The sequence below is a fragment of the Rhinolophus ferrumequinum genome, chromosome 12 (assembly GCF_004115265.2).
Source record: "Rhinolophus ferrumequinum isolate MPI-CBG mRhiFer1 chromosome 12, mRhiFer1_v1.p, whole genome shotgun sequence".
Classification (NCBI taxonomy): domain Eukaryota; kingdom Metazoa; phylum Chordata; class Mammalia; order Chiroptera; family Rhinolophidae; genus Rhinolophus; species Rhinolophus ferrumequinum.
Window position 1 is genome coordinate 71,451,884 of NC_046295.1, and position 19,157 is coordinate 71,471,040.

Below are 19,157 nucleotides of genomic sequence, written 5' to 3' on the forward strand. Positions count from 1 at the left end.
ATATCTCAATAAAGCTGGGGGGAAAAAATCACAGATCTCACTTTGGGTAACTATCACCAACCAGAGTGGGCACTCAGTTTCGCTGGATACTATGAAAAAAATAAACTTTCTTACCTTGCTTTTATAGTAATTTCAAAATTATTAAAGTCCTTGTAGCCAATGAAACTCTTTTCTGGTTCTACTGAGACGGAAAAATGTGGCAATACTGAAAGTAAAAACAAAGAGGCAATATTACCACTTAAATTAGAGTAGCCTTCTTTCTGGTATCGTTGATGTTGCCACAAGAACACAACATCCACTTTGTCTTTGTCACCATTTTGAATGACGACAATGACGAAGACATCTCCACCAATCAGAGGTCAGTCCAGCTCTGTGTACCAGAAGCTTTGCTTACACTTTGATTACAGCATTTATTATAGGCAATTGTTTATTTCCTTGACTAGAGTATGGGCTCCTTAAAAACAAAAAAGACTATTTGCTATTTATCTTTGTGAATCTCCCCCCTCACGCTTCTCATAAGTCTTAAACACAGTAAATGTTGAACAGATATTTACTATGTTAAACTGAAAATAGAAAAGGAAAATTCTTGCTTATTTAACTTTTCCCACTTTTTGTCTAGAAGATAAAGTCCATCCAGTCCCTGAGTTCCAGCGTGAAATTCTGACTTGTGTCAAGAAGAGAGAATTTACAATTAGCTACAAGAAAGAACATCCCTGCAAAATTAAAAATTAGGGCAAGAAGAAAGGAAGTTTTTGGTTTTTTTTTCCTTTTATCTCTTTGGTATCTTGATTGCCCAAGAGAAAACAATTTCACCTGTCAAAATGGCACTGTCTTCTCTTTATACTAACTCAGACCATGTACCAGGGCTTATGGATTCTAACTCTATTAACCTGCACAACAGTTAATAGAAAATTAGGTGATTGAGTGATCCTGATATTGTGGACAAACAAAAACTGGCACATACATATGTGAGATAGTTGGCTTCAGATATGGCTCATGTGTTTTCTAGATGGTGAAGGCTAGAAGTAAAAGAGCAATGTAATTTGTTGCTCTGGGCTACATTCCTATGTTATCAAAGATCCAGGCAGGTATGTTCTCTCCAGGATATGAGATGCAGAGAAATATTTCATCCTTTCATCTAATAGCTACTTGCCACATAGCTGGGACACTCCTCCTGTCAACCAGGGTATACCAGTGAACTCTGTCCTTAATGAGCTCACAGTCAAGCAGGGAAGATAGACATGAGCAAAAAATTACACAGATAAACACCTAAACCACGGTTATGAAAAGTGATATGAAGAAGTATAAAGAATCCTCCTCCAGAAAGAGAATTCAGGGAAAACATCCCTGAGACTTGACAAGTGAGTAGAAATTGGTTAGGCAATAAGGGAGGGGGAAAGTGTTCTAAACAGATTGAACATCGTGAGCAAAGTCACCACTGCTGGAGGGAAGAGAGGGGAAGAGTGGCATAAAATGAAGCTGAAGAGGAGAGAGGCAGGGGCTAGCTCAAAATAAGGATTTTTGATTTTCATTATAAAAGGAATGAGGAGCTATTTCAATAATGAAGTAACATGATGAGATTTACAGTTCAAGAATATTTTGGCTAATGCCAAGTGAGAATAGTTTGGAAGTAGAGAGAGAAATTAGGAGGCTTTTGTAGTAGTCCAGGAGGGAGCCTGGTGATAAATCCATGAGGGTGGTTACAGATAATAAGAGGTAGATGAATTCTAGGTATATACAGGAAGCAGCAAAAACACTTGGAGGAAGGGAGATTGGTTGGAATTACATGGATTGAGAGCCTATAATCTTTAAAGTTCAGTTTCACTGCAAGAAATTTATTGTGCCACTTTTGTTTGTTAATTGTTAAAATTTGTATTTACTTTCCATATTATGAGTCTCCCGGAAGATTAAAAAATGACTTCAAGCAAAAAAAGGTTAAATTTAATATCAGAGCTCACAAATACTCTAGTGAACAATTATAAGAAATGTAGAGACTAAGCTGTTTATACATTAATTATTAATCCATTAATATAATTGATTTCAAAATAAGAATATATTTAATTTCCAAATAAAATACATTAGGGATTTATGAACCAGAAGAAAAATAGCTCTGGACTAGGGTAAGGAAATCCAGTTGCTGTCCTTTGCTCTGTCCCTAATTGCTTGTAATGAGTTTAGTAAATCATCTGTTGGTCTTACTGTGTTCCGTTCCCCACATCCCTGATTACGATTCTCCTAAAGTCATAATTCTGGAAAAGGACCTTAACTAGTCAAGCTCCTCCAGGGGCTAGGTCTCTTCAGGCTCTATGATGAGGAACAAGGTCCAAAGAAGTCGGTGTGCTTGTTCAAGGTTAAGAGCATGCTGGAACTAAAGTCTAGGCATTCGGACAATCACCCACCCCCAACCCTCGACCAGTACTTCTAACCATACCAGCAAGCTGCCTCATCTTCAGCGAGTGATTCTGCATTAGGTTCCTTAATAAAAAGAATTACTGCAAAAACAATGACTCTTTATAGGTAAACTTTGAATTGTCAGAAATTACCATATTCTTTAACTTCAAAATATGCAGTTCCAATTGTTGAAAAGTCCTCTTTATATTTAGCTTTAATTGTCCATACACCATATCTGTGGAAGCAAAATATTTAAAATTACAGAAGTCATCAAATATCTTTAATTCACCCAGAGGAAATCCAATCAATTCCTGTTTTAAGGAGGGAAAAGTAAAGCTCTATATAGCCTAAGTAATATACTTTATTTGCTATAGTTTTTAAGCAATAAACAGAAACAATTGAGTGTTTTCAGGATAATAGGAATTGTTTACTTATTAGTTTTCATATGCTGTGCTATTTTTCAGGTATTTTATCTTAATATTATCAATAACTTTGATTTGAAGAGCTTATGATACTTGAGAAATTACTTGATTCTGGAGCTTAATTATACTAATATTATTAAATGTTTAATAATATTAACATTCATAATAATGTCTCTAGAAACATGTAACACAGGTCAAGCCCATTCGGATGATAAAATTCACACCTCACATAAAAGAAGCTACGGTTGGAGACAAAGCATGTTTTGTTTAAAGAGGAAAATGACCTGGGTTTAATTAACAACCTTCAGTCAAAAATATTTACTGATCATTGGATGAAGCACTGGAGATAAAAAATGAACAAGATAAAAGAGTCCCTGTTTTCACAGAGTTAACAGTCTGGTCCATGGGAGTTCAAATTTTTACTTTTCTATTACTAGCAGATTGGACTTGGGCAAGTTGCTTTACCTCATTTGTAAAATGGGGAAAATAACATCTACCTCGCATATTGAGTATGCAATCAGTTTAATATTACCATCATTAATTCAATGACTATTTATTAGGTGCCTGTTATGTTGAAGTGCTGGAGGTATAACAGCGAGCAATATAAACACAATCCATCTTCAAGGAGCTTACAATCTAGTGAGGAATAAAAAGGCCAGTAAATAAATAATTGCAAAATGGAGACAAGTGCCATGAAGAAAATAAAAAGAGACGAAAAGGAAGAGAGGGACTATATTAGATCATGTAGGGACTATATATCCATTCCAGGGATCACCTCTTTGAAAAGGGAGCATTTATCCTATGTCCTACAGAATGGGAAGAAGCCAGCCTTGTAAAGACCAATGTGAGGCATATTCTAAGCATAGGGGGCAGCATGTGCAAAGGTACTGGGGCAGGAAAGTATTGGCCACAAGAGGCTACCATGGCTGACACATAATCTGTAACAGAGCAAATGATATAGACGAAGATGAAGAAATGATAATAGTTATAAAATAATAGGTTTAATTCTCTCTTTCAGAGCATGTAATATTTTAAAGAAAGTATACAATTTAAAAATTATCTAAATTATTTAAATCCCCCAATTTCATCCAAATTTTTAGATAATGTTTAGTACAGTGAATTAACTGATAACTCCCTTCTAGAGGACAGAGCAAAAATGACCATTAAAAGATTTTGCTTTAAAGTTGTATAGTAGCCGTTTATAGGTGCACTTATCTTATTTGTCCTACTTGAAGGTAGTTCCTTGAAGGTAGGGACAATGGGTTCTTCATTTCTATTTTGCATTTCTCTTTCCCATTGTGTCTTTGCATATATGAGGAATGTGTTTACAAAATATTTATTACATTGGATTGTGTTTAAACATATTTTTAAATCCTTTAACATAAGGCCAAATGGAAGAAATGGTTCTGAGAACACTCTCCCTCTTGAAATCTGCCTTCTAATAGTCCATGCAGCAAAAACTGCAGAGGACCAACATTTTTATAACTCTCAGAGCAAGGTGTGGGCCCACACCAGGCTTTCAGACTGATAGTCTATTAGATTCCTTGAAAGGTGGAGGGTTGATGGTTTTGATGGGGGAGAAAAAAGCATGGGGACTATTTTTGTCTCGTCCAAATTTTAATTTCTATATGTAATGAGGATTGGTGAGAAGTATTGGGATGGTTTGTTTTTGTTTTTGTTTTGCCAAAAACTGAGCCTAGCTTCTCAATAGACTTGAAAAGACTGCATATCTTCATTTCTTTCACACTGACATCCTTCGTTAACACTAGGTGGCTCCATTTGACTGGTGATCTGCCTCACTACTAAAAGTTCCAGGTCTGCTTTTTAGACAAAATTTTTGAACGAATAATTTAAAATACTTAGGATTAGATGGAATCTTGAAGTCAGGAAAAGAGATAATTCCAGTATAATCGCTTTCTTCTACCATGTCAACTTCTGATCCTTGGGGATCCTTTGAATAAAAACAAACAACATCAAAGCACATAAACCACATTAAAAAATTAACAGATTATGATATATTAGCTCACATATTATCTTTCATCTACAGAAATATTTACCAACAAATATCCATGTCATCAAATTAAATATGAAGAAGGAAGACCATTTAAATGTTGTAGAAGGCAAATATGGTTCATTTAAGCCACTTCCCTCCCTTATTTTGGACCCCTCCTCCATCTCCTGTCCAGTCCCCTAACCCCTGCCCCCCAAAAGTATAAATCTGCATTCAGGCATCCTACTCTCAATTATCTGGAAGAGACTCAACTCTCTATTGTATAACTAAAAAAAGAAGTGAACAATAAATGATGTTATAATTAACCAAATATGAACTTACAGGCTTTATATATATCAGAATCTAAATTTTATATCTGTTCATTTGAAGTTTTCCAAAGCAAATACACTATAAATGCATTTATTAAGCTAGACAGTTTATAACTGTGCAGCATGGACATGTTGAGCTTGATAAAACGTTCAAAATGGTTAAACAAACAAGTTTTCATAAAGCTTCCCCATAAACTTCCTTTGTGTGTGGGTTTGAAAATTAGTGAAATAAGGGTGCTTTTTTTTTTTTTTTTTTTTTACGTTTTTTGGACTACATGTAGAGGTCCATTTTATCCTTAACCCAGAAATTTACCACCGTGTGCCATAACTGTAGTTCATGGTCAGGGTTTTAAGATATTTTTTTCTTGCATTTCGAAGATCGATTTTGAACATTAGAATCATAGCTAAATGTCCTCTGGGTTGTTCTTTCTCCCTGCAGTCCATTGTGCACAGTGATTTTAAGACAATCTCTCTTGAGAAGTGTCTTTTTTCAGGATACTTCTGCATGCTGACTCCCCACTGCGCTGGGATCAGATTCCTCAATCCTCTCTTCCTGGGGCTGCTCTTACATAGGACGACTAGCATCCACTTTTCCTTGTGTGGTCCAGGATTCTGCATCAGTCAAGTTCAACCACAGAGAAGGACAGGAGGTGGGATAAAGAGCATCTGTCCACATCTCCAGTATTTTCTGACAGAAAAAGGGTGTTTGAGTTGACACTGCCTCTCAGTTCTCTTCTAGACTTTCTACATCAGCCAGCCAGTTTATTTATTGTCCTCATTTCTTTCTTCTTCCTGCCGCCATAGTTAAAATCATTCTATATCTTACATGGGAAGTTCTTCATTATTTTTAGAAAACCTATGGCTACTCCTTTCTTTAAGACCCAGCTTAAGTTTTCCATTACCTATTCTACTCCAGAAAAGATTACATCATACCTCATTCTCACCCCCATTTTGTCTTCCCTCTAAGCTCATGTGTCATTTGTCCTGTTACACAATCTGTTTGTTTTATACTCTAGTATGGTTTTGTTTTCTAGTATCTATTTATGTGTGTGTATCTATTCTCCTAAACTCAAATCTTGGGTTCCCAAGGAAAACCTTACAGCTCCTGGACCCCTGCTTTAGACAATTCAGTCTATGCAGACCCATGGTTGTAAACTGGCAAATTCACACTGGACTCTGACATCTATTGTGACTTCTGGTAAAGCGACTTCCTCATTCTGTCAATGCCATTCTTACTTGCTTCCTCTCTTCACTCCCTAGTTCAGACAATCTGACAGGCCTTTGCATTCCTTCTGCGTCCAATATCACAACACCTCTCTCTCTGCTTCTAGATTTCTGTGGCAGGCCAGAGGGGCTTTCCCTTCCTCCACTATTTCACATCCACTGTAGCAATGCTCATGGCTAGACTTCCTTTCCATCTTTTGTCTTAGTTCCCTGTAATAAATCTACAGGGGCTCCCCCTACAACCTGCCACTTGAAGTCTTAACTTCTAAGTGTGGTCTAACTTTCAAATCTCATTTATTCTTCTGTCCCCAGGGACGCCACTGCTCTTGAATCAGGTTGCTTTTTTCCTGTCCTGTCCCTCTCACTTTGAACTTTCTGCTCTGTCATTCCTTTTCTAGCCATCCTCCCGCTGCTTCTCCACATATCTAATTCTACTCATTGTTCCAGGCCCCCTTCCAATCTCACTTCTTCCTTGAAGTGTCCCTTGGATCTCTTTGAATTCCTGGAGTTTATAGTCTATATCAATAGCTATTAACCACAATCTTGAAACACTCTAATGTTTCAGTAAATCATTAAAAATAGTCAGATAGTAAAGTTTGTAAAGGTTTATGGTTATTCTAAGTTATAAAGGATTCAGTTATCCTACACATCACTGTGTTTCACTTGTGTTCTGTTTTTTATTTTTCAGTAAAAGAAAAGGTGCTGCAGCCTATAGTGAAGGACCATGACTAATACACCTACTGTAACAGGTGAGCAGTTATTTCCCCATAAACATTTTGCAGGCTTGTGACACAAACTGGGTAAGACCGTGGGAGTTTATTATTGCACATGTGCATAATCATCTATTATGTGCGTCATGGATGATAAAAGGTTGATAACTGCTCATGTTTATCTCATGGTTTAGCACTATTTTTCACATGGGTCAATATGTTAGTTAGTAAACTCTAAGTTCCTTAAGTGTAAGTACCACAGATTATAATACTTTATCTTGAATTGTACAAATAAAAAATCTCATACGTAATAGATATTCAATTAATTCTTAGTGATTAATTGATGCCCTTTAAGAAAGAAATCATGAAGGATGTATTTAAACGATTTAGTTCAAAACCATAAGTTGTTGAGATTTAATTTTCATGAGCTTTTTACACACGTCTATTGTAGAGGTATGGACCTACAATGTTATACTAACAGAAAGTGTTCATTCACCATTTACTGATCAGTGAGTTAGTGTGGTTTTATGGTGGGGCCATGAAATAATGTATCATATACTGAACATGAGTTAAAATATTATTTAAATAAATAACATACTTACTATGAAAGTTAAGACAGTTTCTCTCTTGGCTGGCTTCAAGTCATCATTTAGTGAATAAACTCTAATCTTTACTGTAAGAATAATTGATATCATCAAAAATTCTGCTAAACATAAGGGTATTTTGACTTTTCACAATAATCATCCTTAAAAGAGATGAGTCTCATTTAAAAAAATCAATACACAGTCAATACACCAAAATACACATTTAAAAGAAAGAAAAAGTTAGTTTGCAGATGTATATATTACTAAAGATTATTTCCTTTTAAAGAGAATCCTTTAAAGAGCTACTTCTAGTGAATTTAAAGTACAGTTCACTTTATTAAAATATATTTACATTTGTATGCAAATATGTTTTTGGAACACACATATAGTACAAAATTAGGTCTATCTGTAATTAGATCATTGTCAAGAATTGCATAGTAGCAAAATAGTAATGTCTACCATATGGTTATATGGGAGTGTAATATATTGTCTCATATTAGAGTTGAAGATTTTAATGGAAAGTTAGGTAGTTTGACATTATACACTCTTACAACAAGACCCCAAATGATCTCTTATTGTTGCTATAGGCATCTTTCAATTAATTGTATGACTTTGTTATACTTATTGAGCCAGATCCTACAACTGTTCTCTCATTATTAAAAGAATAACGTCAGGGGCTCAATAATGACTAGTTTTCTTCCCTTTGTTTCAGTCAGTTAATAGGTCCCCACCTTTTAAACAAATGCATCTGCTTAGCTTTTAACTCCTAGCTGCTTGAGACATGCTTATCTAGTTCCAATGACATATTGTAATTTCTCTGGGGTTTTACTGACGTTCAAATCATTTCATGGCCAAAACTTCACAAAATAAAATTGAATGGCACCATAAAACTTTTAAAGAGTCAGTATGCAAAGTAGTATGCAAAGCTCTACATAAGAAATCAAATTAAGCTCCCTAAAAATGGGTTTCCCTAAAACCATGAGATTACAGTAAAATGTTCAGTAAATCCCCTTACTCTCACCCTCGCCTTCCCCCTGGATTCCTCCCTCTTGCCTTCTGAGCACACCTGGTCCGGCACCACTGAGATGCTGCCAGAGGCAGTATGCACAAAAGCTCAGGCCCTGGAGTTCAAAACGGTGGTTTCACTCTTGCCTCTGCTCCTTCTGGTGTGATCCTGAGTACAATACTTAATCCCTCTAAATCTGACTTCCCTCATCTGTAAAACAGGATTGCCAGGAGCCGCTTCACAGTGTTGTGAGAACTAAGTGAGACAAAGCTTTTGCACAACCCGGCACATAATAACTAATCAATAAATGTCTATTATTTTATTTTATTATAATTATTATTTCTATGACAACCACCTGTCTACTTCCAAACCAGTCTGTGTTTAGGTTAGAAAACTGATCTTGTTTTCACAGCAATGGCATATTGAAGGTAACATCAATCATTTTTTGTGTGCCAAAGATATGGCTTATGAATTTTTTTAAAAATGTATTGAGTGCCCTCTAGTGGAGGCACTAGGCTAGGCATGGAGATGTGGTGGTGAGACAATCGGACCTGGAAGGCTTCTAATGGAGTGGAGGAGAGAGGCAAACACATGATCACACAACGACATGGAAAAATCCAGGGGTGGGAAGCATTATGAAGGCTACTTCCTGGCTTTCTGGAAGTGCAGTCAGGGAGGTCAAGGAAGCTGCCCTCCATGGGATGACACGTAAGGGCTGAGTGAGAGTTAACAGGCAACGGAGGGGCATGAATGTACCAGGCAGAGGGACACAGTTCTTAATATGATGGGGAAATGGTGTCAGAAAGCAACTGAACAGAGCTCAATTTGGCTGGCGTCCACAGAAGAGGGGGAGCATGGCGGGTGAGGAAGCTAAAGGGAGAGCAGGACACAGGCTGTATGGAATTGAAGGATTTTGGTCAATATTCTGAAATCCTTTATCCTATAAACTCTTGAAGACTTAAGCCTTTAGCCTAACAATGCTTATACTAAAAACCCCTCAAGGATGACCAGATTAAATGTGCAGGTCAGGACATGAGAGCCATAAATAGCAAGATATAGTCAATTTTTAAAAGAATTACTTTGAAGCAAATTTTTTCTTCTGTGTACATAAGGCTTTGTGTGATTCTACAGATCGATTAATAGTGGAAAACACTTTTCTAGTGCTTACTCGGCATTAGGCACTGTTTTAAAATGTGCTTTATGCATATGAATTTACTTAATTCTCACAACTCTATGAAGGTAAGTTCTATTATTACCTCCATTTTACAGATGAGGAAAGTAGAACTCAGAGAGGTTAAGAGGCAGGGTCACAGAGCTAATAACAACACGAGCTAATAACAATAGACAATTTGGCTCCAGAGTCCACTTAGAGGAAACTAGAGAAAAGTTCTCTAATTTTCCTCTATGACTAGAATAGATGAAGATAACATGTTTTCTTAAAGTCCTGATAGAGAAATAATAGACGAGGCTGTCCTTAAGGAAAGCTTTACTAGCTAAGAAAGGTCCCAGGCTCTGAGTATCAGACTACTTATTGGACACAGACTGAAGACCCTAGGTGTTAGGTAGTGTCAATAGTACCAATCAGTAAAGCAGCTTCTAATGTAGAAAGAGGACAGAGCAAGGATATATTTGTTCCTGGGGGCCCAAGCTTTATGATCAGAGACTCTCTTTGTATACCAAGTCATCCTGTGGGAGCCAAGAGATGGTACTATTCTGGCAATGATATTCTGCAAGCTGAGAACAACGTCCCACCCTCTCTAGGTCTTTCCTCTCTGAGCTGCTCATAACAGGTGCTCCTGCTGAAATGGCAGTGGTGGAGGTTCGTTCCACCCACCACTGTCATCATCATCATCACCAACATTTAGCAAGTGTGCACTGTGTGAAAAGTTTTTCAGTAAAGCTGGCTGGTCCTGCTCCCTTCCTCTGTCATTCCCCAGTGATATCATTATCAAAACTCCATAAAATCCCCTCCCCACATATAATTAGTTCTCTCATAATTCCACTTCTGATGTGCTCAAAAGTCAATGAGGATGAAGGGAGGGATGGAGAAATGGAACTTTGCAGACACTTGAATATATTTGGGTATCATTCACACTTTTCTGTGTTTTATTTTTGATTCATTGGGGAATAAATCCAGTCACTTCTCAATCATAGAGTTTTGATAGGCTATCGTGCCCTTACCCTCTCTAATAGAAGAACCATGAATAGGAAACAATGTTCTAATAAGAACTTTCTTATTTAGATTCCCTTAGAAAAATAACATCTGTATATTTCTGTGATCTAGTTTATTCTTTGCAGAAACATCTGATCCCCCAGAGTTGGATTTGTTTTCTGAGTTTGAGAATTAGCTCCAAAGTAATAGAGCTTTTTTTTTTTTTAATGATCGTGGCTCTATAATACATTATTTTCCCATTACAAAAATTATATTTGCCATTACATCTTGTACTTGTTTAATAAATAAGATATAACACAACATTCCACAATTTTTAAAAAGCTTTTTTCTATATGGAAGTAACTTATGGGGCAGATAATGTAATTGTTGATTTTGTAATTACCATATGAATTTAAAATGTATGTTTAAAATCAAATTTAAACTTAAAATTAATTTCTATTTAATTGTTTCTTTAGCAATTTCCATACAAATTTAAAATGAAAATGGTAATCATAAGTGTAAAAGTCATTGGGAATTGAAACTCTTTTAAATAAGTTAGAAACTTGTCTCCATTTAAAATGTTAAAAAGCTCTACACTATAGTGTCAATTGTCCTCCCCAGGGAAAGAAGCATCTTATACTCTACCTGATTGGTGTGGAGTGTAAACAGGTTTATCTGTATGAATGAAGAGAAATCCATTGTCATAGGTTACTGGAATTCTTTTTGATTTTGAGAAATGCTTTGATACAACTTCCAAATACACATGTGAAACTGGGTTTTGTCCTTGAGACAATTGTTTGGGTTGTATCTGTAACAGAAAATGTTGATAGAAAAGAGCATAATAATTTTAAGGTTATAAAACATGTTGACTTTCTAACTACCACAGTAATCTCATTAGAAGGAGAAATAAGTATGTGTATTTAATAATTTAAAAAGTTGTAGAGGGGCCAGCTCGGTGTCTCAGGCGGTTAGAGCTCCATGCTCCTAACTCCGAAGGCTGCCGGTTCGATTCCCATCTCAACCACAAGGTTGCCAGTTCCATTCCTCGAGTCCCACAAGGGATGGTGGGTAGCGCCCCCTGCAACTAGATTTGAACATGGCACCTTGAGCTGAGCTGCTGCTGAGCTCCCAGATGGCTCAGGTGGTTAGAGCGCGGGCTCTCAACCGCAAGGTTGCCGGTTTGTCTCCCGCAGGAATGGTGGGCTGCGCCCCCTGCAACTAGCATTGGCAACTGGACCTGGAGCTGAGCTGCGCCCTCCACAACTAAGACTGAAAGGACAACAACTTGACTTGGGGAGAAAAAAAAAGTCCTGGAAGTACACACTGTTCCCCAATAAAGAATTGTTCCCCTTCCCCAATAAAAAAAAAAGAAAAAAAAATCTAAAAAAAAAAAAGTTGTAGAGGACCCAGAATAATAAATCATTTTGCCCAAAGCCCTTCAGCGTCAAATACCATAATCAAATTTATCTTTAAGCAATTAAAAGTCTTTTTGGTTCTGTGTTTCCTAAATGTTATATGCATTTAGTAAAACTATATGAGCTATAGAAGCTCTCTTAACAAACTGTCACCTCTTCATCCTGCTGGATAGCCCATGCTTTCCCCTGTTCAACATCCTGACTGATGTTAGGATCATCCTGACTGATACAAACATCCTGACTGATGTTTGTATTACATCTGCATCCTCCTGCTCCCACCAGCTGAGCTGCACGCTTTCCAATATTTGTAAGCAACTGTAATTATCCACTTTACATTGCGTGATATGCAAATTTAATTTATAAAAAGTAATAAAGAAAAGTGCTTCTATGAAAAGTTAGGCATTGGACATATGGGATAAAAGTTAATCACTAACATCAACTGCTGTGGAATTACATAGGTGAGAGAATTGTAAAAGTTTGGAAAACATTAACAATCCATATAGATTCTGCACTCAGATTGCTTTGCAAGTGTTTTGCAGGTCTTTTCCCACTTTAAAGAAACAGAAACTATAGAACAAAGATACTTTGTTAAAGGTGTGATACATAATAAAAAAGATTTGACATTCCAATCAGTGGACCTGTACTTAACGAAAAGACCTTGGCACATCAAACAATTGGCAAACAAAGATACACTAGAATGTTAAGATAAAATTAAATGCTTAACATATGTATCAATTTTTATTTCCCCACCTTAACCTACTTTTCCAATTAACCATCTAAGTCAGCAGAACTTTCTGTGATGAAGGAAATTTTTTATGGCTACGCTGCCCAATACAGTGGCCACCAGTCACATGTAGCTATTTGAGCACTTGAAACATGGCTAATGTGACAGAGGAAAAATTTTTATTTTTGTTAAACTTGATTGATTTAAATTTAAAGTTAACAACCACATGTGGCTAGTGGCTACCTTGAGTCACATCAGATAAGAATGTCTACTGAAAATAACACTTTTGGGAAATGAATTTTAATTTTTAATAAACCTACTAAGTGTATTTGTTAGGAGATTAGAGCATTTACCACCACAAACATTAATAAAAGAATTCCTACATTTGATTAGAATTTATTTCCTTCAGTGTTTCTCAAACTGAGTAATGTACATACCCCTTTTAAAGGATGAGGGGTTCTGGAGGACTCTCAATATTGACTTTTAATTATTTATTATAAATAAAAATTTATTTTTATTACAATGTTACTTAAATATGTGCAAACCTGAAACTACGTATAATCTTCTTATGCTTATGATTTTTATATAATTATAAAATCAAAAGAAATTCACAAAATAAATTCAAAAATCAACATAATTATAATTTTAAGCTCTTTATAAAATTTTAATTCCTTTTTAAAGAATTCACTTTTAAGAAACATCTAAATGAACTCCATAGAGCCCTTCCAAGTCTAGCAGTCTTTGATTTTCTGGTTCTTGATTTTTGAATTTTTATTGGAATTTAAAACAATATTTTGCTTATATTTATTTACTTGGCTGAATAAATAGTAAATATGGAAAATTATTTTTAGTTATCAGAATTTTTAATAAGATTTGAGTTGCAAGCACTTTTCTAACCAAGTTATACTACAATATCTTAATAGAAGGAAGAATCATTTGATTAAGGTTTTTCTTCCTATTAACTACAGGTTGTCAATGAGAGTTATTCACTTCAATAATCAATAATTTATTAGTTTTGGAAACTACAATTGTAGAGTATTGGAGTTTAAACATACAAATATTCAGTAGCATCTATGGGCTTCTGTAGGTAATGCATTACAGATCAATATTCATATTCATATTTCTCTATTTCTTTGTAATGATAATTTTCACAGCAAACAAGTATTTTCAATTCTTTTCCAAATATTTTCACATTAGTACAATTTTATTTTCCAGTAAGAACGTTATTTATATGCATTGCTCAAAAAACAGACACAACTCTTCTATTTAGAATTTTCTGTTTCATTTAATCATTAGTGACTGACATCATCAAATAATCACACAGAGCTATATTGGTATAAGTGATCAAATATCTATGCTATCAATATTCAAATTTGTATGCATTTCATTGAGATCATTCTGTATATATAAAGAAAATAAAGGATAAATACATACTGTTAAGATTGCAGAGTTTTGGAATTTATTTTCTGTGGATAAACTAATATAGCCTGAAGCGTAACTAATTTTTTTATCAGGATAACTTTTAATGGAAATTGTTGCATCAAATGCTTCAGTGTATCCATAAACTTGAATTACAATATTTTCAGATGCTCCAACACGAAATACTTTTGGTGCTGAAATGACATACCTGTTGAAACAGTTAAAGAGAAGGATCAGTACCTCTATATGCCATATTTTGTTATACTTTTTATTCTTTTATTTCACTTGAGAGATTCAGTTTGAAATAGGCCTATTTTCTCAACTTGAAAATGATATTTTTAAGATAAAATTTGTGATCTATGATCATTTCAGCATAGTTTCCACAAAAAACTAGCTTGAAATTAGGACTTGAAAAATAGAGCTGGAGATATAATTAACATTTAGAAAGGTAGCAATAGCACCTTCCCTGAGCTGCTGCAGCAAAGAAAGACTTCTAATGGTGCTGACTGGAACGTGTAAATAGGGTCAATAATTTGTCCAGTGAAGGAAAAAACACCAGTGGTTGAATTTCAGCTCTGCCATCTACTGGCTGAGTTACCACGATAAAGTCACTACCTCTCTGAGACTGAAATAACTTACTTGTGAAAATACCACCCTCTTTACCAGGCTGAGGTAAGGATAAAATGAGAATATATATTTGAAAGCACCGAGCATGCTTAGTACTCAATAAATGTTAAGATTCGTTAATTTCATCAACATATTCGAAAGGAAGTAATCTTAGAAGTATTGCATTATACTAGTGAGTGGAGTTTTTAAAAGGATAGAATACAAGTGAGCTTGGGGAATGCATTTGAAAATGAAAGCAGTGATAGATATTCTTGAAGAGCAATAATTGCAATCACACAATAATAAAAATAATAACTAAGTGAACAGTTACCATATATGAGAAGCTGTAGAAGCACTTTACATATAACTCTTTTCATCTTTACAACAGACCATTGACGTAGATACTACTGTTATTCTTATTTTACAAGTGATAAGAGGTTAGTTTGACTAAGGTCACCTGGCTTATAAGTGAATGAGGCGGGACTTTATATTCAGGTCTGTCTTTGTCACTATGTGTTCAATTGAGGTCAAAATTACAACCTTTGTTCACAGCCATAGGCTCTTCCCTCAGTTTTATTTTTCATGTGATTTATGCAAGAATGGAAATTAATCTATATAAGTTTTTGAAATAACATTTTTTAAATGTGTAAGTTTTTTCATTGTTTTATTAAAAGAAAACTTACACATATAAATTAGGTTATTAATTATATATCACAAAGAATATAGTTTGAATAATGAGAGCTACTTATGCTGTTATAGAAAAAAAAATTCAACTCAAAAGGTCATAGTGGTTGACTAATTCAACAGACCAAACACTGCCCGTCACCCCAGCTGGTAGAATTATTGCAGGCTCCTGTCAATAATACGACATTTAAAAAGTCTTTTCAAATCACAAGTCTTTAGTAACAGTGAAATTAATTAGGAAGCCATTAAATCCTTTAAAGCAGCTGGCAGTTCTACATGACAACTAATTTGGAACTATTTATAGCAAATTGTGAAAGAAAGAAAAGAATCTCCAGACTTCCAACCATCATCTGAATTCCCCATTGCTTATCCAGGAACAGAGAAAATGAGAAAACTTCAGCTTTGATGATAATAAGGAAACCATACAGCATGCTAGGCACCGTTTTAAGCACTTTATACATATTAACTGTGTTGCTATAACCACTCAGTGAGGAAGGTGTTATTATTACCCCCATTTTACAGATGAGGAAACTGATAATTAACTTGCCCCAGGTCACACAGCTAACAAGTTATAGAATTAGGAATTGATCTTGAGCATATCGTTTTCCTGAATTAACATTTTGAATTGCTGTACTACACTGAATTTATTGAGCTTTATAAATCTGGGGGGGGGAGCTATTTTAATTTCAGTATTCTTAGAAATTTTATATTTTTCCGTTTTGTATTATTTTAATTTTGAATTGTCTATGTGGTAGTGGTGGTGAAATGTAAAACATTCAGTGTTTACAAGTCCCTAAAAGATGACTCTGGAATCACCCTTCGTACAAATTTTGGTCTTTACTGATTTATCAGTAGCGCAATCTAATTGTATAAAGAATTTCATACTTTTCTTATTTTCTTTCAAAAGTTGCAGAGCATCAGGACACTAAGCTTGCAGAGGGGCAAGAATGTCACTTTAGCCTCTCGCTGGAATGTTCTTTTCCCAGATATTTGCAAGATTACTTCCTCACTTCCTTCAAGCTCTGCTTGAGTGCCACTTCCTTAAAGAACCTTACCTGTCCACACTTTCAAATAGTGCCCGTGATTTATCCTCTTACTCCCCTTTATTTTTTTCTTTGTAGCACTAATAACTACCTGACCTTATTTATTCATTCATTCATTGGTTCACTCATTCATTTATTCATTATTTGCTTCTCCCACTAGAATGCAAGCTCTGTATCATCTACCATACCATATCCCCAGCGCCTATCACATGGTAGGTTCTCAATAAATTTTTATGCAGTCAATCAATTAAATTTATTAATTTAATTGACTGATGACCATGTTGTAAATGATACACTCTCATATTTTCAAAAGATAAAGAGGCAATGCTTATTAAGGGCCAGTACAGTGTAGCAGAAAGAATTCAGAATCAGGGGACCCAGATTCTAGTCCTGGTTCTCCCACTATTTTGACGTCACTTAATCTCAATCTCTCTGAACTTCAGCCACTTGTCTTTCAAAAAGGAATAAATAAAAACTACTAAAACTACTGGGGTGATTATAGCAATGAAGCAAATCAGATTAGGGGTGGGAGAGTGCTATAAATTTATGGCACCCTACATATACTTTTATATTCATAATATAGTTTTCATGTTTATATGTATACACTTATGACAAACTGGAGAAAAAAATGACGTGGGAAAGAGGAGTTCTTGATACAAGTCCTGCTTTGTCTCTCTCTAGCAGTGTGACCTTTGGCCAGTCACTTCCCCTGTCTACACTAGTCCTCATTTGTGAAGTGAGTTGGTTCGTTTAGATACTCTCCAGTTCCTTTACAGTACTATAATGGTATTTCTAGATTTGAGATCACTATTTTAAGACATAGCTTAAAATTCATAGTATTTCAATAGGAACACTAAATATTGTGAAGAATGAGCTCATAAATATGAAAATAATTACAATAGTTTTCCAAATCACTATATTAGAATTAACCTCAAAGGAACCCTTGCTTTATTATGTACAGTATATGGAATACACAAAGAAAACTATGCACTAAATATAAATAAGCAATAAATGACAAGAAAGTTAACTACCTTGAGTTTATTTTGTGCTTTTTTGAAGAGGAATTTGGATAATCACTTATGTACATTTTTAAAAATAACAATCCCATAAGAACTTTCATGTTGTTAGCTATTCATCAAATCGAAATGCTTCCATGACTTTCTCATTCAGAAATGAGACTATTCATTTGGTATTCTCAGAAGTAGAAAGCTATTTTCAAATTAACACAGCCCATTAAATTTACTTTTCACTCATGACAACTAAGAGGCATTGAAAAATAAAGATGGGTTCTTTTACTTACGTTTGTTCCTGTCCCCAACTTTTCCCCAGGAAGATTAAAATACAAAGTATGCCCCAAATTCCCATGGCTGGAGTCAGCAATAAACCATGAATGCAACCTTCCTGAAGTTACTCTCCTTTTAAAGAAACCGAGATTAAAGTATTTGGATAAGTTAGTCGACTGGTTAATTATTAATGTCAGAAAGAGGTACTTGTAAGTAGGAAAAATAAAATGGGAGCTGAAACAACCTTTAATGCCCAGGTATAAAGGTAGGAGATATTTTATAGGGATTTACACCTAGAGAATTGATTTTAATTAACACAAATAAAGGGATTCTAACACGGGAGCTGGCGCTACAATGAATGGCTTAAAGCTAGAAACCAGTAAGTCACGTTGCCTTTGGCCTCTCCTCCTTTGACAAGGGCAATTGCTCTCATGTTGTTATCATCTGTGAGCATGCTTCTGGTAAATCCACTCTGATACTGATGGAGACTCACCTAGATGCAGTTTCAAACTGAGGTGATTGGTAATGAAAATGCTATATCAAGCATGCCAGCATCATTCTTTAGGAAATAAGTCACCAGTCAAATCCCTTAGTATTTAGTAGGGAATGGATATCCTCCAATATCTATTACAGATACAAAATTTATATTCATTCAGACACAGAATATCTTTCTTTTATTAAAAATAAATTCATATTATACCTTTCAGTGAGGATTTTAATAATTTTAATATAAGAGCTTGAGAAAAAAAAAAGCTTCCTATAACAAACGAGTCTAATAATTAATTTAGAATGAAATACAATTTTGTCATTAAGATTTTTATGATGTTTTACTCATATGTTCACTACAAAAACTTTTATTACCTTCCTTTTATTAGCACTCATTTCTATCTTGGTATATAATAAGTACTCTATTTTAAAGTAATAAAACAGATTTCTCCAAACATATAATTCAGATGTTTTATGGTCACACTGGCATTCTTTGCTTTGAATTCATAAGCTTCTATTTTTACCAATACTTCAGTTACTTAATTCATTAGGAAAAAAGGCACACAAAGGAAAGTTTGATATACAAATTGCACTAAAGGTGTCTCTTGCAAATGTTATTTAAAATGGTAAAAATATGCCACTATTGTCTGACCCTTTAGCACATTTATTTCAAAAGAACATCTGTAAAA

General features: G+C 35.0%; 1 protein-coding gene across 1 annotated transcript in view; it reads right to left on the reverse strand.

The window, feature by feature from the left end:
• C5 (complement C5) overlaps window positions 1-18,104 on the reverse strand; it is a 73,838-nt gene extending 55,734 nt beyond the window's left edge. Inside the window, 7 exon segments of the mRNA XM_033122143.1 lie at window positions 115-205; window positions 2,544-2,626; window positions 4,673-4,764; window positions 7,669-7,739; window positions 11,454-11,616; window positions 14,382-14,574; window positions 18,000-18,104. Of these exon segments, the coding sequence (XP_032978034.1) occupies window positions 115-205; window positions 2,544-2,626; window positions 4,673-4,764; window positions 7,669-7,739; window positions 11,454-11,616; window positions 14,382-14,574; window positions 18,000-18,064 (758 nt within the window). The 5' untranslated portion in view covers window positions 18,065-18,104.
• Between the last annotated feature and the right edge of the window lie 1,053 nt (window positions 18,105-19,157).